The 25,535-nt window shown below is 35.3% G+C and overlaps 2 protein-coding genes across 3 annotated transcripts in view; both read right to left on the bottom strand.

The window, feature by feature from the left end:
* Positions 1–679: 679 nt before the first annotated feature.
* lama3 (laminin, alpha 3) lies at positions 680–22,834 on the bottom strand. Of its 2 annotated transcripts, XM_065245405.2 has the most exons (38): positions 22,291–22,834; positions 20,783–20,896; positions 18,505–18,623; positions 18,333–18,413; positions 17,998–18,095; positions 17,672–17,713; positions 17,399–17,550; positions 17,179–17,289; positions 16,962–17,073; positions 16,679–16,840; positions 16,366–16,562; positions 13,372–13,488; positions 13,152–13,288; positions 12,860–13,001; positions 12,657–12,756; positions 12,405–12,521; positions 12,092–12,262; positions 10,519–10,670; positions 10,253–10,441; positions 10,020–10,168; positions 9,747–9,909; positions 9,493–9,620; positions 9,211–9,349; positions 7,195–7,299; positions 6,968–7,113; positions 6,764–6,878; positions 6,312–6,452; positions 5,950–6,080; positions 5,732–5,866; positions 4,295–4,442; positions 3,793–3,902; positions 3,524–3,701; positions 3,301–3,450; positions 3,030–3,195; positions 2,104–2,234; positions 1,498–1,588; positions 1,271–1,387; positions 680–1,172 (listed from the first exon to the last, which is right to left on the bottom strand). In XM_065245405.2, the coding sequence occupies exons 1-38, from the start codon at positions 22,477–22,479 to the stop codon at positions 1,030–1,032; spliced, it is 5,088 nt and encodes a 1,695-aa protein (XP_065101477.1). In that variant the 5' UTR covers positions 22,480–22,834; the 3' UTR covers positions 680–1,029. The 2 variants fall into 2 exon arrangements, with proteins under 2 accessions (XP_065101477.1, XP_065101483.1); XM_065245411.2 differs by lacking the exons at positions 17,672–17,713; positions 17,998–18,095; positions 18,333–18,413; ... (1 more) ...; positions 20,783–20,896; positions 22,291–22,834 and having other exon boundaries at positions 681–1,172; positions 17,407–17,536.
* Positions 22,835–24,665: 1,831 nt separating this feature from the next.
* The window catches only part of cts12 (cathepsin 12), a 4,808-nt gene continuing 3,938 nt past the window's right edge, over positions 24,666–25,535 (bottom strand). Inside the window, exons 6-7 of the mRNA XM_065245505.1 lie at positions 24,861–24,966; positions 24,666–24,765 (exon numbers count right to left, since the gene is read on the bottom strand). Of these exons, the coding sequence (XP_065101577.1) occupies positions 24,666–24,765; positions 24,861–24,966 (206 nt within the window). The remainder of the gene's footprint in view (positions 24,766–24,860; positions 24,967–25,535) is intronic.

Genomic DNA, 25,535 nt, shown 5'->3' with positions numbered 1-25,535 from the left:
ACCCTGTGGACTGTGGTGAATATCCTGCCATTGGGCTTCACTCGACTGATTTGCCCTACCTCTAAAGAAATAGTGGTCAATGCGAGGCCCCTTTCTAGGCTCTCTCAAGCACTTTTTTCTGCCCTGGTGGATCTTGAGACCCTTCTCTGATGTTATCTTTTCCCAGCCACTAAATGACAGTGCCGTGGTTGGATAGTGCAGATTAAGGGGCGATATTATCCCCTTCTGACATCACAAGGAGAGCCAGATTTCAATGACCTATTTTTTCAAATGCTTGCAGAGAACGGTTAACCAAAACTATATTACTGGTATGTTCTTTAACACATTTAAACAACGGGGACCCAATTATAGCACTTAAACTAGAAAAATTCAGATTTTGATGATATGTCCTCTTTTAAACATTTCTAGTCTTTATATTTCTGTTTCTTTTCATTAGTAGAAACTACGCCCCTGTATCGACCACACATCTGCGTAACATAAGACGGACTGCGGGCAAAAGTGCATGATAGAGAGATAAAAAGCTGGCTTTTTGCATGGCATGACTCAGGTCTGACATATTAATGCACATGCCATAAATAGATGATAAATATGCAAGCAAAATGTCATGTGTAGTGCATCCAACAACACAGTGCCCGATGAGTGCAAAAATATCAGATGTCAAACATCGTATTCATTTAATCTGTTTTACTTTTATTTTCTACCATTGATTACCAATTTTCATATTTGATGAAAGGTACTGGGCTTTTCTGTAGCTTATTTATTTACTAAGTGACTTCCAGTATTTTTAACATATTCTCTTTCATTCACATTATCCATCTACACATTTTCTAGAGGCATTTCTGAAAAATTCCAGTTGAAACCATAATGCAGAAACACACACCTTTTTTTTAAACTTGCAACCTCTGATTTATTGATGTACTATCATTATTTCACAATCACTATTTTTATTCAAAAACACTTATAAAATCAGTTACTTTGCTCGAGAAGATGTTCACATAAGCACTTTTTGATTTTTGCTTCATTTTGCCACTATTCTGCCGGGCATTCATTCATGTTTATGGGGCCGAACACGCTTGTCATTTCTTCAAATGAGAGGGCACCGTTGTTGAGCCGTAAATTTCTTAGGCAGCCCACGTAAGAAGTCTGTTTCTCCACTCCTTTCCGGCTGTTCTCTGTGTAAATAATGAGAGACATCAACTTAAAGTTGAAATATTTTGGGATTTTTATGAAGAAAAACATTGTTTGAGTTAGTTTGTTGAAATGAATTTACCAGAAATTCCACCTATGTAGATAATTTCTCGAGCTAAAGGAGGGGATATGGTCGGCCCTTTGACTCGTGAGGTCACGGCATCCACTCTGAGCTTAATGGTTCTCTGTCGTACGGACACTTAGGAATACAGGCATCGTTAACATTGCATGCCATGGTACCACATTTTGTCTGTAAATGATGTCTTAATAATTACACACTTAAGTATAACAAAAGCAATGATGCAATACCTGCGACATAGTGAAACGAAGCACACAGGGATCCTGTCGGAGTTACTGTAGTGCCATAGCGACGTCTCCCATCATTTACTTTTACAACCACCTAATAAATCATAATCATTTTTTACATTTATGTGTTTGGAAGATGCCTTTATTCAAAACAACCTACGTTGCATTCAGGCTGTATGTTTTTTATTAGTAATAGGCTGTCAAAAGATTAATCGCGATTAATCGCATACAAAATAAAAGTATATATATATTTATTTATTTATTTATATATTTAGATATATTTTATTTTATATATAGATAAAAAAATCTACATACATAACATTTTTCTAAATTGTATACATGTATGTGTGTAATTATATATACAAAATAATTACACACAGTGCATAAACAAATATTATCCAAAAACAAACTTTTATTTTGTATGCGATTAATCACGATTAATCTTTTGACAGCCCGAATTCATACACTGTTTTTAAAATATTTAAGCGATGTGATTTTTGCGTACTGGACCCTCATTGCCCAGTCGGATGCTTATTATTATCATCAATAAAACAATTTACAACGTACAATACGTAAAAAATATTCATAAACTGTATTTAGCTTGTTCACCTTTCCTCTCTTGAGAAACAAAGTGAGGGTGCGTCCATGTAGATCTATCTTGTGGAAGAGAAGGCCGGTCTGGTTTCTGGGCCAAAACTCAAAAGCGAGGTCAAAGGTAGAACCAAGGTGAAGATACTTTTCTGTACACACACAAAAAATGTCTTTATTTTATTATATGAAACATGCACTGTTTCTATGAAAACACACATAAGTTGTACAGTATTGTTCAAATAGGCCACCATCAGCTTTGATGTTTTGCAAAGTTTTCAATATTAATTGACTTTATTTAAGGAGGGGGGCATGATTTTTTAGATGTTTAGATTTCAAATGTTAACATTGGCTTTCAGAGATCATGCACCCCGCATTTAACATACAAACAGAAAATATAGAAAATATGTACACTGTAAAAATATTTGTTGGTACTTGGTGACCCTACATTTTTTGTAAATTCATCTTAAAAATATTTGTTAACTCAGTAAAGTTGTGTAAAAATTGTAATGTCAACTAAAAATTTTAAGGCAACCAGGTAACTTACTTTTTTAAGTTAAACTAACTTATTTTACAGTGCAATTGGAAAAACCACAAATCTGGTGGCACGGTGACTAATGGGGCATACACACCAAACACGAATTCAATGATTTGCACAAGTAGAGTCTATGAAAAGACGCAAATAGATGCAAACTTGCGCGGGGCGATGAGAATGGCTCAAATTGGGCGGCGCGTTTTCTGCGAAAGCACATGTTATTCGTCTCAAATACATCTTTGCGCAAATTGTAAATATTCAACTCAAGCAAAAAATGGCATGACACAAAGTGTAATCCCGTGAGTAGTCTAGAGCGAGGAACGCGAAGCTACACGTTTGGTGTGTACGTAGCATAACACTCTTGCACAGTAGTGTACATGTATCAGAGAAGCTTTATATAAAAGGGCCAAACCTAAGACCACATGTGCGCCATCTCCAGCAAAATATGCCCCCTTCGCTGTCATCCCTTTAAAACAGGGTGCGGCACCATAGTTGACAGATGGTTCAGAAAGGAGAACTTTAGAAAACCTGAAATCACGGATACATCCGATCATGCTCTTCTGAGAAAGAGCTTTTCCCTGACAAGAGAAAATTTCTTTTTTAACACAAGGTAACTGACCCAAGGTCCTAGTTTAGTATACGACAATACAGTATATAAAAACGGGAAAAATATGCATTCATACATGTGTTTTGTAGATGATTTGTTGTTGTCTGTGTCCCACATAGACAGGAGACTGAAGATCATGGGTGGACCCTTTTAAGAGCTCTTTATCAGGTGCTGTAATGCCATCCACAGCTAGATAAAAGCTGTTTCGTTTCAAACCGAACTTGATCTGTACACAATATTTCATGAAAATTTAACATGCACAGTCACACATAGCTTTCTGTGTTTGCTACAGCACTTACATTGTGCCAGTCGCCATCATTGATCTTATGTGAGGAGACTATTTCCTCTCCACCAACAGAGAGTTTAACATTTCCGTTAGTCAGATACAAGAACACAACTGGTGCACCCTGTTTCCCTGTGATATGGATTATAAGTCCATGAAAGGATTTGGTTTGGACATCCAGAGAGAACTGTGGCCTGTAGGACAAAGATTTCATTGATGAAATAAATGCTGTGTAGAATTTAAGACATTGTACAGGTGCTTCAAAATCAAAAATTCAAAAATAACCTGTTATTGAGTTTCTCTGAATCTATTTTAAACTGCAACTGGCTGCTGACCCCAAGGTGATAGGTGCGTTTTATAGATCTTGGGTTCCTGCAGGCTTGTATGGATAATCCCTGTTAAAATCAACAACATGTTTGGCCAGGTATTGTTATTAAGATGTGCATTTTGTTCAACGATGTAAATCCAGTGTGCACAAATTATTTGGCAGATACTAAATACAGTACTGGAAGTAAAAAAAACCTTAAGCATGCTTACTGTATACTTTCTCATATATGAGCATGTAAAACATCCCACAAAAATATCTACGTCGCTGATATACTTTATTTGATCAGAATGAACGTTACTTTAATTACACAGCAGTAAAACAAATACTTTTAGCAATGTCTTGTACACAAATAAGCATGATGAAAATATGTAAATACGCAAAATAAATTGTGAGCAAGCTTCATACAGGGAAATCTTTATATGGTATTTGTGCACGCACTGCGATAATCTTTTTAAATACCTGGTTTATTTTAGATGTAACTTTGGCATGTCTTGCGCTCTTCTTGGTGATGTTTAGAGGAGGTCTCTCTGCTTTACAGGACCCCACAGATACGTCTCCTTCCTTAATTAAACCGCTGAAATCCACTGGAATGTAGTCGCTCTGTAGACTGAACCAAAATCCTAATTCGAAAGCTGCATCCTTCGAAGACTGCAGCCTTCGAAGACAGAGTTCCACAAACACTGCGAAGGATTTAAACTTCGTGACCTTGAAACACAGCTATTGACCATACCTCCGAAGGCTAGATCATTTGAATGTCACAAGTTTGAAGCCTTCGAAGGGTTTGTGGAATTCGGAGGCTGCATCCTTCAAAGACTGAGTACTTGCTTTCGAAGGATGTGAGCTTCAAAGGATGGAGCCTTAGAATTGGGACACAACTATTAACTATAGCTCCAAAGGCTGGATACTTCAGAGGTCACGAAGGCTAACACCTTCGTAGTCTTTGTGGACTTCTGAGGCTGCATTTTTTGGAGGCTGGATCCTTCGAAGACTGAATTCTTGCTTTTGAGGGATGTTACCTTTAAAGGATGCAGCCTTTGAATTGGGACACATCTACTGACTATACCAGGCTGACGCCTTTGTTGTCTTTGTGGAATTCTGAGGCTGCATCCTTTGGAGGCTGCATCCTTTGAAGACTGAGTCTTCGAAGGATGCGACCGTTATAGGATGCAGCCTTGGAATTGTGACACAGCTATTGACCATAGTTCCAAAGGCTGGGAACTTCAAAAGTCACGAAGGCTAACGCCTTTGTAGTCTTTGTGGACTTCTTAGGCTGCATTCTTTGGAGGCTGAATCCTTTGAAGACTGAATCCTTGCTTTTGAGGGATGTGAGCTTCAAAGGATGGAGCCTTAGAATTGGAACACAGCTATTGACTATAGATCCAAAGGCTGAATCTCTCAAAGGTCACGAAGGCTGAAGCCTTCATAGTCCTTGTGGACTTCTGAGGCTGCATTCTTCGGAGGCTGCATCCTTCGAAGACTGAGTCCTTGCTTACAAATGATGTGACCTTTAAAGGAAGCAGCCTTGGAATTGTGACACAGCTAATGACTATAGTTCCAAAGGCTGGATCCTTCAAAGGTGACGAAGGCTGAAGCCTTCGTGGACTTAGGAGGCTGATTCCTTCGGAGGCTGCATCCTTCGAAGACTGAGTCCTCAATTTCAAAGAATGTGACCTGTGTCGAAATTGTGACACAGCTATTGACTATAGCTCCAAAGGCTGGATCCTTTAAAGGTCATGAAGGCTGAAGCCTTTGTAGTCTTCGTGGACTTCAGAGGCTGCATCCCTAGAAGACTGAGTCCTTGATTTTGAGGGATGTCACACAGCTTGAGTGTGATATTTCTTTATATATTGAAACATGATGTCATTCAATTTATGAAATACAGAAATATAACTAAACCTCCGTATGTACAGATTCCTCAAACAGCCATCCAAGGCACCTCTTCCCAAAACAAATTTGTTTTGTTGGCTTGGAAGAAATGACGGCATACTTAATGGATCTCCCGTGTTTGTGTTATCGACAATAAACTGCATCCTGAGAATAAAATATTTGACATGAATTTTGAAAATTGTCCCTTCAAAATAGCTTTAAATTCATACACCAAGACATTTCCTTACCCTGAACTGTTTTTGTAGGCAGTCACATAGTGCCATTTTCCAATTTCATTTTTGTTTCTGGATTTTAAGGTATTCTTACCGTCTGTCATTTTGACAAAGCTATCATTCAAGGAGATAAGGAATGTATTGTTCTGCAAAGCAAAGAAAATACAACTTTTTTTAGTTAATTGTATTTATGTTAAATTATATAAAGTACTGTATGAAGTACATTTTCTTAAAATAAATCATTTATAATAAATAATATTAAAATCTATATAGCCACAATATACAGCAAAAATTTATTTTGGTAAAATAAAGATCCTTTTTGATGCATGTTTGAGTTTTTATCCATGTATGACATGTAGATGGAGCAATTAACTAACCATCCCATTATATATTAAGTCATCATAGTCCTTAAATCCTGTCTTAAATCCAAAAGAAATCATCAATCCCGAGTCTGTATCTTCAACAGTTTGTGGAACATCCATAGAACCCCCAGGTTTAAAAGTGGCCTCTCGAATACCCTAAAAATAAACCAAACAGGAACAAGCAGAATTATACATAAATTATATAGGGGTGGTTTCAAGGACAGGGGCTTAGTCCCAGACTAAAATGCATGTTTGAGCTGCCTTAATTTAAAAACGTCTTGCACTGACATATCTTAACATATATCAATGTCATTGTTTTGCCTCAAGATGAACACAGATATTGTTAATTGTATGGTTTGTTTGTAAAAACGACCTAATATAACTAAAGCCTAATCCTGGATTTATCCAAGCCCTTTACGGGAAACTGCCCCTTAATAGACACAATTAAATAATCCACATTTTCTTACCAGTAAAGTATTTTGACAACCTGGGATAATTCCAACTTCTTCTTTAAAATTAACAGCAATATTCACCTGGACTTGTTCTATACATCCTTTAAGTGGCGAAAGAACAACATTATATCTGCATGGGCAAAGAAAAGTCAAGATACATTTTTTTTTATCAAAAATAAAGTGCATAAATAAAATTATTAAACAAAGGGAAAAAAATACTTTTCTCGGACTTCAGTTGGCACACCACCAATGTAGGCCTCTTTGAAGAGACCCTTGACATTTCCAAGATAAATTATGACCTGACTTTTGATCTCTATTGCAGTTTCATTCTTATCCAGAAAAATTCTGATCAGCATGTTGTTTGGCTAAAGTGGGGAATAGAATTAAAACTGCAGAAATTATTTAACCAACTCTTATTTTGGGCTAAGGAAATAGAAAATACTTACTTGGAGAGATACTTTACCATCACTTTTTTCATAAATTATTTTGTCATTGTTTGCACCCTGCAAAACAATATAGCCTCCTTCCATTGTAACTAAGTAGTAAGAGCTCTGTAAGAATAAAAATAAATTTTCATTTGAACAATTTGAATTTTTTAATTTAATTTAATTTAATTTAATTTAATTTAATTTAATTTAATTTAATTTAATTTAATTTAATTTAATTTAATTTAATTTAATTTAATTTAATTTAATTTAATTTAATTTAATTTCAAATGTTTGATTTCAATACAAGCAGCAAATACTACAGAATTAGAGGTAACACTTTACTTGAAGGGGTGTTAATAAGACTGAAATGACACCTTTATGACAACTGTCATTAAGTGTCATTCGCTCAATTATGTAATTTTTAATGCAAAGATGACATTGTTTGAGATATCTTCGTTATGACAACTTGAGATAAACCAAGACAACTTAACTTGTCATAAATCTGTCATAAACACGACATAGCAGATTAATTATCAAACTTAACATTACATTTTGTCATGTGGTTAATTTTGAAATTGTCTGTCATAAGGCCATTATAATTGAGTCTGACGTTTTTACCATTGATATAAACTGAAGAACTTGTCATTAAAATATAATGAAATGTTTATAGTTAAAAAAAGTTTTATAATAGCATCATTAATATTTTTCTTGACCTCAACTACAGTGGTACATATTGAATTTGTCATTAAAATGTCATTAATACTCAAATAGTTTTAATAGTCAAATAGTTTTATAACAGCATCATGAATGTTTTTTTTAAGTTTCCAACAGGTGTTAGAGAAATAAAACCCATCATCCAATAATAATAATAATAATAATAATAATTAAAATGGATAAAATTTATTTTTTTTGCATTTGGAGAACGATTCATATAAAATTAAATGAAAACAGTACAATAATGGGTTAAGCCATGCAGCATTTGGTCCATATTGCTGTAAAAAAACAGTTAATTATATTAAATTAATTAATTAATGAAAGTTTTCCTTCTATGTCAGAAATTTCAGAACTACCGTGCCCCTAAGGTGACACTGGAGTTAAAAAAATCAAAAGTTTAGTTTCATGTGCTGATTTTTTTTTTAAAGTTTAGTTTCACGTGCGCACACGTGAAACTATTGCGAGCGCACGTGAAACTATCGTGTGCGCACGTGAAACTAAACTTTAAAAAAAAAATCAGCACATGAAACTAAACTTTTGATTTTTTTAACTCCAGTGTCACCTTAGTGACAATAGTTTCATGTGCGCATGCGAAACTAAACGCAATAGTTTCACGTGTGCACGTGAGACTTTTGCGTGCTCACGTGAAACGTTTGCGTGTTCACGCGAAACCTTCATGTGCAGAATTTTTTTTAAAAGTTTAGTTTCACGTGCGCACACGATAGTTTCATGTGCGCGCACAATAGTTTCACGTGCTTACATGATAGTTTCACCTGCGCATGTGAAACTAAACGCGATAGCTTCACGTGTGCATGCGAAACTAAACTTTATTTAATTTTTTTTCCATGTTCCCCTATGGGCTCCTTACAGAACCCTCTGTGTGAGGAAAAACACGTTCTGTTAATTGACAGTATTGTGCACATACATAAAGTTAAGTATAATATTTTGACGTGCTTGTTGCATTTTGTTAAGGTGTTTTTAATTATTTGACATGGTATTAACACTTAATGACATTTTAATGACAAATTTAATTTGTACCACTGTAGTTGAGGCAATAGAAATATTCATGATGTTGTTATAAAACTATTTAACAGAGCATTTTTTGTATCAAAATTTGTATCACTGGTAAGAAAAATATTCATAACACTTTATATCAGTTGTCATAAACATGCATAAAATCTCCTTCATGTTCATGGCACGTGTCATGTCATGATTATAAAGGTGTCGTGTCTGTCTTATTAACATCCCTTCAAGTAAAGTGTTACCAAATGATATGTGGAATTTAGTTATGTGAAAGGCCTTTAATTATCAAAGTTTTACCTCGTGTCCCATATAAAAGAGTACCGCATCCACTTGATGACTCAGAACCTTGAATCTAATGTTTGTGCTTCTACTTAATACATTAACTATTCCATAACCTGTACCGTCAAAATAATATCCCTCTTTCTGAACATTTCCCCTGGGAATAGAAAATCAAACAATGAATTTTAAATATTTGGATAAAAGCATCTGCTAAATGCTTACAAATAAAATATTCTTTACATTATGTACAATATTTTTATGTTAAAAACCGATTTGGTTTTGAGAAACTTTGTCATGTACCTTAGACATTTGTCTTCACTTGTAATATTGACAGCACGTTGAAAGTTGTATAAACCGAGGATGCGATCATTTAGTGTAGAAAACTCAATACAGCCCTTGTATCCAGGGTACTGAAGCTCTTTTGGTGGCTGGTAAACCAAATTCAATGAGTCAAAAAATGTACAGAATATAGGATCATAATTCAAAGTCGTTTATATATAACACCTGTACAGTAATATGAGACACAGCCATGTGTGCGCGGTGTTAATATTTACCGTGAATTCAGTCGGGTATCCGCCTACGTAGAAGACAACGTCACTGGGATCAAGATTAAGTAATCCAACCATGGTTTTAGCCTGGTTTGTCATAGGAGGCAATTCTTTAGGTTTAGCTGAAGTGAAGAACTGTGTGAATATAACCTGTGCATCTTGATAAACTCTGATTTGGAAATAAGAAAAATACACTTTAATGCTATATTTATGAATAATCACATAGACATAACATGCAACTTAACAGATTGGTTGAAAGCAGTACAAAGATAGGTCTACCTGCGGAAATCCACCCTATCCATAAAAGATTTGTCTTTGTTGGACCTTGTGATGTTACTGGTCTTGATCTCATGCACAATCCCACCCAGTTTGTAGACACAAAACAGCACATCATTCTTCAAAACCAGGCCAATGTAATCCTCAAATGTCTATGGTCAACAAAAGAGCAAGAATTCATCTCTGACAATTGATTGATTCCCCTTAGAAACAAGAAGAAAGAAAAGATTTCTCACATGCTTATTTCCAAGGTAAAGAACGAACAAGTCTCCTTTTTCCTCAAGCGTTTCATCACCTCGGAAAGATTGGACTTCCGGTCGGTGCATTGTAAGATTAAGAGCCGTGAAGGACCGGAGGTCTTCAATGTCTTTAGGAGGTCGAAGTTCAACATAAGCATCCCCAGAGAAAAAGATTGGTCCTCTGACCTAAAAACATAAAGAAGATGATGAACAAATAATTATAGGATTGAAAAAGCATAATCTTTGATACCAAAAGCACTTACTCTGTTGGCCATGTCTCGGGTCTTTTCGATCATCTCTTTGATTCTTTGGATATTGCTAGACATGTTGGCTGGAACTGATGCATGTTTACTTTGATTCTGCACGTCTTTTAGTTTATCAATGAGGGAAGGGAAAGACTGGTCCAGTTCTGCCACTGTAAAGCAATAAAATGTTCTGAAAAATCACAGCTATCAGAGAGCAGACGACTCTGGGCCGGATACGCATCGGATCCGTGCCGAAGTCGGCAGCTCCGGCGCAGATCCGGCCCAGAGTCGTCTGCATCTGTCTGGGATGATCTTTTTAATATTTTTGTAATTTCTGAAGTAGAAGAGCCATAACACTCAATGTAAAATATATATTAAACATATATATATATATATATATATATATATATATATATATATATATATATATATATATATATATATATATATATATATATATATATATAAATAGCGTTTGCCAATAAGGAACACTACTTGTGTAAAGACAACACACAGCAAAATAACACTCTTATAACAGTAGCAGTTAATTTATGCATGCTGCAATGCATGATGGGTAACATTTTCAAATCCATATGGGTGATTCTCACAAAATCCAGACTTAAAAGGTGTCCAGGATCAGAATTTTTTTGCACATATAAGATTTCTTCTTATGAACTTATATAATCATTACTTTTACAGGAATTAAAAAAATATTTCCTATATAATTATAAAAAATTTTTAGATTATCATTATCAAAAATTATCATTACCCCAACATGATATTACATTAAATATATGCATTTACAAACTCATGTTTCGGTAATGAGAACTAAAAAGTTGTCTAGGTACTATGACAAACAAAATTTTAACTTTTATCTGGAGAGAAAAAATAAGAACTGTTTACCTGGTAGCCATCTTGAGTGTCACAGTCAATTATGTCCCTTACAACTAACTTTTTTTTTTTTTAAATGTTAGTTCCTTGAGGGCTTAAACAATGATTGAAAATTGTTGCGGATGATGATAAAATTGGTCTTGGACACATTTATATTCCTTATTTTTGTCTCTATTTACCAATAATCACCAAATACCACATGTTTCTTTACTGTAAATGTTTATAGTATAACATGCATTGAAGCTTTTTATTTTTTAGAGTTTTTGTCAAAGTTACGTAACTATGTCAAATAACCCAAATCCAGTCATGGACACGTTGCGGTAATGAAAATTTTCCCCTTAAATGTGGAAAAACATCAAAATTGGTTTGTATAATGTCACTTGAAATCATGTGCAAAATAGTACATGAAGAGATGTTTATAACTGTATGCTTCTTAGTTTGATAGCATTTACTTTTATTATCAAAATGTTTCATGACACCTCGCAAGTCTAATTTCGCGAGAAACACCCAGATATTTAAATAAGCTAAAATAAATTGGTTCAACTTAAAATTTCTTGTTGAATGAGAGAAATCATGCAATTTGTGCATTAAACTTAAACACTTGCGTAACTTTTCAAGGTTTAGGTTAACTGTACTTATTTATTTAATTTAAAAAAACTGAGGGTTAACAGTGTGCATCAGTTTAATTGTAGACACCTACGTGTTTTGTTGACATCATCGAGGAGCTTGTTTAGGTTCGAGTCATGAGGGGAAATCTTGGTTTTGTTAAGTTCTTCACTGATGTTGTGTATTCTGGCTAATGCATCACTGGCTGTGCCATTAACATTAAAAGCCTCTTCTTTAGCTTGGTTGATGTTGGCACTAATATCATCTAAATAAAAAAAACAAAGCTAGGATTATTTTTAGTAAGGTAATGTGAAATTGAATTACCTCTTGATCAAGGTTAGATTCTGCTCAACTGTGTTGCAATTGTGTCTTTTATTTACAGGAGCCAAACAAATTTATGACCTCACCCCTTGTGATGTTGTTCAACTTCCTTGCCTCGTCTTTCATGGCTTGCCGCAGCAGGTTCTGTTTATCTTCCGCCCGTTGGATCATGTCTTTATATCTTTCACATTTTTCAGTCACATCTATAAAAGAGAGTTTCATAATGTTGTTGTTTGTTTACTAGTCAGCTTACACAGTGCTGTATTTCCATAACCGGATTTTATTTAGTTGGCATTATCTATCTTACAGTAATGAATACAAAGAAGGTAAATGAGAACCTTGCAGGCTTTTCTTTGCATCTTTGGCATCAACTAGGAGAGCATTTGAAAGATTTTTTAAAATATTGGCTTTGGTTTTTAGATCTTGTCCCTGTACATCCTGGAAAATAAAAAAAGAAATAGATAAATATTTGTTAATAATATCACAAGTCACGCTGAGTTCTGGCATGCAGCTGATTGGTGGCCATACATGTCCATTATACCTTGAGCGCCCGGTCTGCTGCCTCTTTGGACCGATTGGCTGCAGCTTCGGCCTCTCTTATGGCTATGGTGACATCAGTAAATGCTTTGATGGTTTGGATTGCGTTATGAACAGCAGATGAATTGGTGACATTCAGTATGGCCCTAAAAAACATGTGCATGGATTAGAATGCTTTTAAACGGGACAATAAAAATAAGATTTTCACAATTAACATAAGACGTCATAGTATGTAATGGGATACAATTTGAGTTTAGCTTACGACTGCATGGGCAAAGACGCATAAATTGACGTACATTTGAAAGTCCATTGCCAGATTCATGAGATCTTGCGCATGCTCCTCAGCACGTCTGACAATTGCTTCCTTGGATGTGTTTGGTCTTTCCAAATTGTGTCTCGCACCGTCGACCTCAGCTGCAAGTTGCGACAATTCCTGGCACAGAACAAAAAGTAAAAATCCACATTGGTGAACTTTTCCTAAAAGAATGTTGAGTTGGATTTAGCGAATTGTGTCACCGTAGTTAAGTCCTTCATCGTGTGTTGAAGGTCCGATGTGTCTTTCAGCGTTCTTCTGGTCATGTTCACATTGGCCTTGATATTTCCTTGTTCTTTCTCCAGTATCTTTAAATGTTTCTGATGAGCAAACATTGAATAAAAATGTTGAATAAAATAAAAATGCATTTCATCTTTTATAGCATTGGAGAATGTAAGTGTACGACCAGTGTAATTTGGAAAGCCTATAAGTTAAAGAAAGTGCAATTTTCTTTATTTAAATTATATTTTATTTGATCTATTTATCTTTTTACATTTTTATTATAGCTGTTTGCATGTAATTATTCAAAATGACACTATGTTAAACAAATACTGTAGTTAAGATGGTGCCCATGTAGTGAATGGATAGTCAAACAAAATATCATGGCATTTTGTAACTATTTTATGAGGTGGCTAATATACGAAGAAACTTTTCATCTCATTACATCTCATTTGTACGTTTTTGTATGATCTACTTTCAACCCAGTGACATTGGGCTGTTTAGGGATGGGTCTTTATTATTAATAATCGTATGTTTTATATGATTCACATATTCGTACGTATTAGTGGCCTGTTTGCATCGAATTATTCAAAATGGCACTATGGTAAACAAATAGTTAAGGTGGTGCCCATGTAGTGCATGGTTAGTCCAACAAATTGCATTGGCATTTCGTATCTAATTCATAAATTGGCAAATTTGTACGAATTTGTACAATCTAATTCGTACATTTGTATGATCTGAATTCAGCTCAGTGACGTTGGGTTTGGGACTTTTTTTATTCCTTTTTCTAATAATCGTACAATTTTGTAGGATTCACATCGTACAAATAAATACGAATTAGCGGCCTGTTTGCATCTAATTATTCGAAATGGCACTATGGTAAACAAATAGTTAAGGTGGTGCCCATGTAGTACATGAATAGTCCAACAAAATGTCATACAAATGGCATTTCGTAACTATTTGACGAGTTGGCAAATTGGTATGAATTCATACGATCTCATTCGTAAGTTTTTGTATAATTTGCTTTCAACCCAGTGACATTAAGTTGTTTAGGGGTGGGTCTTTATTATTCCTGTTTCTAATAATGGTACGTTTTGTATGATTCACATTGTACAAATTAATACGGATTAGCGGCCTGTTTGCATCTAATTATTAGAAATGGCACTACGGTAAACAAATAGTTAAGGTGGTGCCCATGTAGTACATGAATAGTCCAACACAATGTTATGGCATTTTGTAACTATTTTATAAGGTTTCTTATTCGTACGAATTTGTACGATCTCATTCGTACATTCATATGATCTGATTTCAGTCCAGTGACGTTTTGTTTGGGACTTTATTATTCCTTTTTCTAATAATCATACATTTTGGTATGATTCAAATCGTACAAATTCATACGAATTAGTGACCTGTTTGCATCTTATTATTAGAAATGGCACTATGGTAAACAAATAGTTAAGGTGGTGCCCATGTAGTACATGGATAGTCCAACAAAATGTCAAACAAAATAGCATTTTGTAACTATTTGACGAGGTGGCTAATTTGAACGAATTCATATGATTTCATTCGTTCGTTTTTGTATAATTTGCTTTCTACCCAGTGACATTGAGTTGTTAAGAGAAGGGTCTTTATTATTCCTTTTTCTAATAATTGTACATTTTTGTACGATTTACATTGTAGGAATTCATACAAATTAGCGGCCTGTTTACATCGAATTATAAGAAATGGCACTATGGTAAACAAATAGTTAAGGTGGTGCCCATGTAGTGCATGAATAGTCCAACATAATGTCATGGCATTTCGTAACTATTTGATGAGTTGGCTAATTCGTACGAATTCATACAATCTCATTCATACGTTTTTGTATGTTCTGCTTTCAACCCAGTAATATTGGGTTGTTTAGGGGTGGGCCTTGATTATTTATTTTTCTAATAATCGCACATTTTTGTATGATCCACATTGTACGAATTCATACGAATTAGCAGCGTGTTTGCATCTAATTATTAGAAATGCCACTATTGTAAACAAATAGTTAAGGTGGTGCCCATGTAGTGCATGAATAGCCAACAAAATGTCATGAAAATTCATAAATATTTTACGATGGGGCTAATATACGTACCAATTCATACAATCTCATTTGTACGTTTTTGTATGATCTACTTTCAACCCAGTGACATTGGGTTGTTTAGGGGTGGGTCTTTATTGTTCCTACAGTATTTCTAATAATTGTAAATTTTTGTATGATTCACATCGTACAAATTCATACGAATTAGCGGCCTGTTTGCATCTTATTATTAGAAATGGCATAGTAAACAAATAGTTAAGGTGGTGCCCATGTAGTGCATGAATAGCCAACAAAATGTCATGAAAATTCATAACTATTTTACGAGGGGGCTAATATACGTACCAATTCGTACAATCTCATTTGTACGTTTTTGTATGATCTACTTTCAACCCAGTGACATTGGGTTGTTTAGGGGTGGGCCTTGATTATTCCTTTTTCTAATAATTGTAAATTTTTGTATGATTCACATCGTACAAATTCATATGAATTAGCGGCCTGTTTGCATCTTATTATTAGAAATGGCATAGTAAACAAATATTTAAGGTGGTGCCCATGTAGTGCATGAATAGCCAACAAAATGTCATGAAAATTCATAACTATTTTACGAGGGGGCTAATATACGTACCAATTCGTACAATCTCATTCGTACGTTTTTGTATGGTCTGCTTTCAACCCAGTAATATTTGGTTGTTTAGGGGTGGGCCTTGATTATACCTTTTTCTAATAATCGTACATTTTTATATGATTCACATCTTAAGAATTAATACGAATTAGCAGCGTAATAGTTACGAATTCCCATGAAATCATGCTAGATAGTCTGATTTAATCAGTCAAGATTTTGGTTGTAGATGTTTAGGAACCTCTGTCTTATAGTAATAATGTTGACAATTATCAACTATTGTTTGCGATTTACCAAAATATTTTCCAGTAGTGCCTCGCTGTCATCGTTCACGTCATTAGCTTTAACCACATCAAGTTTTGCGTCTATTAGAGCCTCTTGTATATCTCGAATACCAGCTGCCAGATCCATTAGATTTTGTCCGATACGATCAGTCTTGACAGATGAGCCGTTCAGAGAAGTCATAAAGTTGTTCAGGATGAAGTTAAAAACTGCACAAGATAAAAACATTGTCGTTCCGAATGTGTAGTCACTGCTAAGTTTAGCAAGCAAACTTCACCATAATTTTGATAAAGATGTTGAACTTGTCCATTTATTAGTAACTCACGCTTTTTAGCTTTTTCTAGCTCTTCGTTAGCTATCTCTCTCTTAACCTTGCATTTCTGCCTTCGCATTTCCTCCAGCATTCGTCTGGCTTCTTTTAACATCCTGGTAGCCTCCTCCGTCTCCCAACCAGTGTGGTTTGAATTCTTTAGCTGGTCCAAGAAATCTACATGTGTCAAACATTAAAAGTTCAAAGGTAATTGAACTTATTGTTCAATAAAAGTCTTCACATTAGAAGAAAAAATAAGTTATTTAGGACAAGCCCAAATGAATACGAAAGGCGTTACTGTGTATTTTTTGTAAGAGGTTGACAATTTCTGAATGCAGATTCTTTCCCCGTTGATACGTTTTGTCAAGAGTCTTCAGCAGTTGAATTGCAGAACATGAAGCCTGAATCGCCTGTACAGAATAAACCCCAAAACTTAATTCTTAACTCTATAAATTTACAAAATTTGAACATCTGTTACATTATATAACCATGATTAAATAAGTATTAAACAGCACCTTGTCATTCAAAGCAGTAAGGTCATCTTTAAAACTTTCGATATCCGCTTCAAATTCTTCTGTTTTAAGTTTCAGTAAATCAACAGATTTTGCGTACTTGTCGACCAAAACCTAAAAAAAAGCATTTTTAAAAATAAACAACATATTAATCGCAACTTTAATGATATCCTCAAAAGATTCATGCACAAAATCTGATGGTGTTATAAGATAGTTTTAGGACCTTTGTACCAGCAATGGCATCTTCAAGTTTTTTCAGTGCGGCAATTGCAGCAGCCTTCATACTAACAGGTTCCAGTTGAGTCTTGAGAAAGGAAAACTCGATGTCCATTGTTTCCAGTTGATCCATTAACAAAACAACACAGTCATCGCAGTCTATAAAATAAAAATCTGAAGTTCATTCTTTAAGGATGCATTGATTGGTATGTATATGGCTATATGTAACTGGCTATGGCTATATGTGTATTGTACTGTATATTGTATACTGAAATCAAACCTAAGCAATTTTCGGGGTCTGGGTCATCAGCTTCATAACAATCTGTGTAAACACAAATATATGATGTGTATGATCTTTGACACTTATAGGGGCAGTTTCCCGGAGATTAATCCAGGCCTTGGTTATATTACATTTAAGTAGTTTTAACAAACATACCTTACAAAAAAATTACTAATGTGCATCTTGAGACAAAACAATGGCACTTAAATTAAGGTAGTTCAAGCATTCATTTTAGGATAAGCACCATCTGGGAAACTGCCCCATATTGATATATATGTGTGTGTGCATGTGTGTAAGTGTATATGTATGTATGAGAGTTAACGTACCGCCTGTTGCCGAGTCACATACATAGGCATGATCACAGTTACATGGTTGACAGCTTCCTCTTTCGGCCAAAGGGTTGCCATAGTATCCGAGTGCGCACCTAAAAGATAAGATGAAGAAGAAATGACCCTTTACAAACATTCACGTTCATATAAAATACAAAAATGACTAACTAATATTCTGGCATTTATTACAATATACATTTTTTTAATGCAGTGCAAATCTCACATTAGATGCATTACTAAAATACAACATCGGCAACATGATTTTTGGTAAAGCATTTAATGTGCCCCAAGACTTTCGCACAGGGCTGTTTGTGTTTTAAAACCACACACACCTTTCACATCGGGATCCAGAGTAACCAGGTTTACACAGACATTCAAACTCATCTCCAGTCCTCAAACACCCAAGAGCGAAACTGCACAGACAGTATAATGCATATTCTGCCATCAGATTTGTATTTCGTTTATTTTTACATATGTCAAGATGATGTGTGTTCCTGTGATGACCTGTTAGATGGGTTTGTGAAGGGACATGGACACATGCTACAGGTTCTCAAAACTGCATTGCCATAGTAACCTTCCATACAGCGTTCACAGTGGTCACCTGCTGTGTTGAACTGGCAGTTCTGCATCACACATTATGAAACAAAGATAGTATGTTTATAAACTCTTTAAAGCTGGTTTTAGTTTAAAGCGTTAGAAGAACCCTTCCTGTTAAAATCCAGCTAAAGTCATCAGACTGATCTGAATTTAGTTGCTATATCTTTTCTAAAAGGCTCATTATAATTGTGTGTTGGTTCTACGGCGTAGCCGCAACAGCGTAGGTTACGCATCGGTTATCATTTATACTTTTGCACCGTTGTCTACGTGCAAACACGCATGCAGACCGCTGGTAGGCATTATCCATGCGTGTTACCACAGTCAATGAAGAAGCAGCTTGGCAAGTTAACCCACAAGCGAAGAAGAAACAGCAACTTGTTGTGTATGTTTGGAGATGACCAGCAGTGATGGAATTAAATAAACAGCGACTAATGTTGCAGTTTGAGTTAAAGCAACACCAAAGACTTTTTTTTACCTTAAAATAACGTTTTCAAAAAAGTTTCAGTTGTTCATCCACTCGAAACAGGGTGAACAGCACTTTCACATTCGTTTTATTGGTCAAAACTGCTCTAAAGAAGTTTCCAACTGTCGGGTCGCGGTCCTGTAGTTCGAGTGAAAACTTCAAAAACTTGCTTTACGGCAGACCTACAATTCAATCAGAGCCAGCTATGTTGCAGTATCTACGACAGTGGTAATGGACAATTACTCTTCTAACCTGTAGGGGGAGCAAAGAGCAAAAACTCTTTAGTGTTGCTTTAAACACTCCTCAACTTGGTCCATCTATGTTTTCACCGTCGCAAACGGAAATACCTATGACGCAGTTTTTTTTACCTGACGGGAGGGTTTCTAGTAGACCAATCACAGCGCTTGCGGTCCACGTAGAACTGAAGCGCTGTAAAAAATTTGGCGAGGTGCATGTAAGGCTACGCAGAGCTATGCAGAGGTTACGTGTAACCTACGGCGTAGCCACGGCGTACACTTTACGCACGACTACAAATTGGACTTAAGGGATCGGAATTACGGAATTTGTAAAACGGAAGATCAAACTGTCAAATTTTCCACAAACTTTGCCGGGTCGGAGGATTTCCAAAATTGAACCTATAAAGATACTATGGTGAAGGGAATGCCCATGAAACTATGTGTTTATCTTACTATGGTAAATTTTATATAATTATAATTCATACTGAAAAGCGGCCTATGGAGTATCATCATTGGCAAGGGATCACACTTACGGAATTCATAAAACGGACGATCAGACTGTCAAAATTCCCACAGACTTTGCCCGGTCTGAGTATTTCATAAAAACATGTGGACTACCATATCTGAAGAGGTTGGAAGGCTCTGTAAGAACATACCTCGAAATAACGTGTAACTTGTACCCCGGGGGTGCAAATTCTGCCCAAAATCGCCCTATAGAGATACTATGGTGAAGAGAACCCTGCTGAAAAAAACAGCAAGACCAGCTTATGTTGCGTTTTGGTGCTGGTTTGCCCGTGAAGACCAGCAAAACCAGCACCAAACCAGCATCAGCACCAGCATTAGCACCAGCTAAACCAGCACCAAACCAGCATTAGCACCAGCATCCCATGCTGGGCATACCAGCAAGACCAGCATATGTTGTGTTTTGGTGCTGGTATGCTGGTGACCACCAGCTAAACCAGCATAGACCAGCTTAAATCCCATGCTGGCCCATGCTGGTTTGATGCTGTTTTTTTTCAGCAGGGAATGCCTATGAATCAATGTGTTTATCCTACTGTACTATGGTACATTGTATATTATTATATAATTCATACTGGCAAGCGGCCTATAGAGTATTATTATTTGCAAGCGACCGGACTTACGGAATTCGTAAAACGGACGATCAAACAGTCAAACTTCCCACTGACTTTGCCAGGTCTGATGTGAGAAAGCAACACTGCTGAGTAAGATTACGATCCGGCAGATGCACATGCACCTTTAGCTGGGGCCTTTGTCATGCCAACATTAAAGTTTTTTCACAAATTTTAACCTCTAGTTGTATTTGCAATATATTAGTGTTTCATAATTTATACAGGTGGTTTCAGCAGTAACAACATAAACAAACGGCTAGCACAAACGTAACTTCTGGTAAACTTTCATACAGAATCTATAACAACAAAGCCCTTTTAGTACTGAATGTAAAATGAAGTGAAACAAGGTCTTGTACCAGACATTTTCCTGTATGTGGGTCACATTCATCAGACAGACGATTGCATTTGCATGGCACACACAGTCCCTTATTTGGTCCTCTTCTCTCTCTATAGTGACCAGCATCACACCCCTATAATGATACAGATCAAAAGTATGTAGACAATAACTTTGATTGGTCAAAACTGATCAAAATCAGATTTCATGCATTCAGAAAAAATAAGATTTCAACTGCTTTTATTTCCAGCAAACTTAACAGGTTAATATTTGTATTTATACCACAGGGCTGTTGAATGCTTTATTCTGATTGGTTGAGAAATGTTTCATAGGAATGCATTATTTTTAAGATTGTCTTATTCTTTAGCAACATGAAAGATATTCTACATCTAGAGACATAAACAAGTTTTACAGAATTGATAAATGGATTGAGTCAAAGGAAGGCATGTGTATATTTATAGAAATAGCCAGAAATGCATTGTACAAAATTATTAATTTTTTAAGGCAAAAATCATCAGGATATTAAGCCAAACGCGTGTTTGTTCAATGAAGATATTTTGTATATTTTGTACCATAAATATATAAAAAAATATATTTATCATTAGCAATGTGCGTTGCTAAAGAATTTATTTCGACAACTTCAAAGACAATTTTCTCATTCTTTAGATTTTTATGCATCATCAGATTGCAGATTTTCAAATAGTGGTATATTTGCCAAATATTTTTTTAGATTTCAGATGATGTATAAATCTCAATGTAAAAAAAATTACCCTTATGACTGGTTTTGTGGTCCAGGGTCACACATGTTTTGCAAAGTTTGTTAACTTAAAAAGAATGATTTTTTTGGTGGGTTAAATGAATATTATCAGATAAGGTAATACATGTACATGTTTCAGGTGACAGAAATATAGAAACTGGTGAGCAAAAAAAACAGGACTTTAGAAGAGAGGTATTTCTGCATGTATGACTGTGCTGTCTGTGTATGGCTTTTATTGACCGTGGCTATGAATCAGAGCTAAGAATCTGAACTTTAACCCTGTAAACATTACTTTCCAAACCTTAAAACTGAATAACTCCAGCTATTTTGTCGATACTAAAACGTTAACACAGGTTGTTAGAAAAGCAGAATACAGTAGTGCATGCATGCATTTTGCTAGTGCATGCTGTGTTTTAAAATCTTTTATCTAACATACCTAAAGCACAACATGTTTTGGCGTGTTAGATTCAGGTCCGACAATTTCTGAAAACATTGCATAAGTTACCATGAATGCTCATATTTACAGTTATAATCCTGAAACAACAATGCAGAAGCTTTGGTGCCTTCTTGCTATTTTCAGTGGTTAATCTGAGATCACACGCAAGAGATTTGGCATTCGTTTCGCTTGTTTTCAGTCCCAAACCATTGCATTACATTAAAGAAAAGATGAAAAGTTTCATGCATATTTCCCATTCTGTCTTGCTTGCTGCATACACTCCCATAGGATTTTTATATTTTAAAATCTAAATATTTCTATTTATGATTTGTCTTACCTTAATGTTTGCAGATTCACAATACGTTTTTAAAAGGCGATGCTTTGGTTCCCCAGAATTGTTCTTGACTTGAACATCATTGTCCCACAAGGATTTATGAAGAGTTCCCAAATTATCCGCAGAGACCCACAGATCCACAGTTATCAGTGCCAGTGATCCGATCCACACCATACAAAAATGACACATCATATCTACAAACAACAAGTGATTCCCTGATCCTCTGTCTAAATCTATATAATCACCATTCAAGAAATTCCCAAGAATATCTCAGTCATCTAGAAATGTACATATCATATACATCTGCTGCAAAAATAAATAGAGAGATAAGGACTTTCATGCACTCTCGAACTTCTTAACTGTGGCCTTCGTTCTTAGCAAAGTGAAAAACGTTTTCTTCCTGTTTCTCCCCTCAGGTGAGTAATACAGAGGAGAGGGAGGGCAGAGATTTTTCTTCACATGGTGACACCACCAATAGGAAAGTCAGAGAATATCTGTAACCTCAGGGAACTTCATCAATCATTAACTTTTTCCATGACCCAGCCCTTCTTATTATAGGTAGAAATCTTGGTTTCTAATAATGCGGCACTGTTATAAACCAACGCAATCCAGGGGCAATTCGTATGTATTTTACGATGTTCATTTGTATTAACTTATACGACCACATTGTATGTTTTTACATTTGCTTGGGCCCCTGTGACGTTGGGGTTAGGGGTGGGGTTTTATTATTGTTTTATGATACTGTAATGATGTTTTTGTATGATTTGCTTTGTTGGAATTCATAGAAATTAGCTATTTTGTAAAATACGTACAAATTCCTCGAGCTGTTTTTAACCCATGTTGGGTAAAATATGGATGATTTTTTGTCTATTTATCAAATATAATGTTACTATTAGGTTTAAAGATGGGAATTATTTAATTTGAATATAAATACACTGCTGTTAATCTACTTATTAGGTATTATAACAATAAAATATTTTTTAATAAATACAATTTATTTAAGCTACATTTAAACAAAAGTTTTTTTTTTCTAAATATAGCTTAATTAAATTGATTGCAACCACTTACCAATAGGCTTTATGCCCAGCTGTACTACTTCCTGAACTTCAGCCAGCTCCTTATTTCCTGTCTGCCATTATTGGACAAACTGATTAATCCAGGTGTGCCTGACCTCAGTAGTCACAACAACAATAATCAGACACACCTGGATTAATCAGTTTGTCCAATAATGGCAGACAGGAAACAAGGAGCTGGCTGAAGTTCAGGAAGTAGTGCAGCTGGGCATAAAGCCTATTGAGTAAATTGAATGAATAATTTTTTTCAGTGTACATTATTAAATAATAAATACCTGTAATAAATATATTTAATAAATACATTTTTATATTTTTTAATAATAACTTGTATATACTTTTAATAAGTTATTAAACTCTTAAAAAATGTTAGGTTGGTTCAACTTATGGTTTTACCAAAACCCAGTTTTTTTATTCATTGCATAATATTGATTAGATTTTAATCATCTTCATATTATTATACTTTTTTAAATACTCACATTTTAAATACTCACATGAAATACTTTTCAGCACATTTATCATATATAAAATTCACTACCGGATACAATTTTGGCAACAATTTAACTCCAAACCGGTTGTTGACAGTACAAACTTATCGGCCCACTTGAAGAAGACACAACATTTAACCACATGACCTTGACTCTATTAGAAGCCTATTGTGGGAATTAAAATATAATGGTGTCATAATACAACACACCTGGGTATGTGAAGGAAAATGGGCATGCTTTGAGTTTGAGAGTAGGAGAGGCTTTGTAAAACAAATGAACTTTCTTTTTAAAGAAACAATATTAATTTGTAACATTAAAATATTGGATGCGATAACAAAGACATTTATTAGGAAGGAAAACATGAAGACTTGTCATTTCGCACATCTTCTTTATATGTGTAGAAAGGCTATAATAATGTATAACATCCTCTATAATAATAATATAGATATTGTGTATAATAATAAAAAATCTAGAAATTATAAAATATAAACATTATTATAATTATAGCATTTTATTATAGCGTATGTGATTATTGCTTATGTGTGGTATTTGTTGCTCTTGTATTTTTTGTACATTTAGAAGAAAGTTTTGTTAAATCATGATTTGTTTGTGAAATATCCGTACGCACATCTCACGCACAAATTTGTGCGAATGCAATGCATGTGTGCCTGGGTTTGATTCTCAGGAAATGCATGGACTTATGCAACCACATCTAGCAAGTGCCTTTAAATCACCAGGATTGTAAATGAACTGATTACGGACACAAGGGATTTTGTTTGTATTTATTAGGAATTTTTTTCCTATCACACAATAGTTCCTATCAAACAATGGGATAGAGGGCATAACTGGCAATGCCGCAGCTGTTTCTTCCATTCCGGAGCATTCGCATGTATCCTCCTTCTCCCCATTCTGTCCCCCAGCTGAGTGAAACAAGAATGGCAGTCAACTATCTGTACTATGTTGAGATAAATAGCTTGAATTATGTATCATCCATTAAACAAAGACAGGTTCCCACCTGTTTTTGATAATCCAGTAATCTTTTCCCCCTTCTGAGCCATAACCAACCAGAAGAACAGCGTGGTTGAGGTTGTTAGGGTTACAGTTCTTCTCCTTGTAGATCCCTGTTGTAAAAATAGGATATGTTCATCTAAATAAGATAGACAGACAGACAGACAGACAGATATTGATAGACAGACAGACAGACAGACAGACAGACATTGATAGATAGACAAATATTCATAGACAGATAGATAGAAAGATACACAGACAGACATATATTGATAGATAGATAGACAGATATTGATAGACAGACAGACAGACAGACAGACATTGATGATAGACAGACAGACAGGCAGGCCGCCAGACAGACAGATGTTGATAGATAGACAGACAGACAGACAGACAGATATAGATAGACAGACAGACAGATATTGATAGACAGATATTGACAGACAGACAGACAGACAGACAGACAGATATTGATAGACAGACAGACAGACATATATTGATAGATAGACAGATATTGATAGACAGGCAGACAGACAGATATGGATAGATAGAAAGATATTGATAGATAGATAGATAGATAGATAGATAGACAGACAGACAGACAGACAGACAGACAGACAGACAGACAGACAGACAGACAGATATTGATAGACAGACAGACAGACAGACAGATATTGATAGA

The sequence above is a fragment of the Paramisgurnus dabryanus genome, chromosome 24 (assembly GCF_030506205.2).
Source record: "Paramisgurnus dabryanus chromosome 24, PD_genome_1.1, whole genome shotgun sequence".
Lineage (NCBI taxonomy): Eukaryota > Metazoa > Chordata > Actinopteri > Cypriniformes > Cobitidae > Paramisgurnus > Paramisgurnus dabryanus.
The sequence above is the reverse complement of the archived record's forward strand: the minus strand, read 5'-3'. Positions and strand labels throughout refer to the sequence as shown.

Bases quoted from the DNA above. Each gene is read 5' to 3' on its own strand.
- lama3 (XM_065245405.2), bottom strand. From the start codon at position 22,479: ATGATGTGTCATTTTTGTATGGTGTGGATCGGATCACTGGCACTGATA. The intron at 17,551-17,671 runs GTTTGATTTCAG...TTTATTTTATAG, and splicing joins AGACCCCGAAAATTGCTTAG to ACTGCGATGACTGTGTTGTT. The intron at 13,289-13,371 runs GTGACACAATTC...GTTCTGTGCCAG, and splicing joins CGATGAAGGACTTAACTACG to GAATTGTCGCAACTTGCAGC.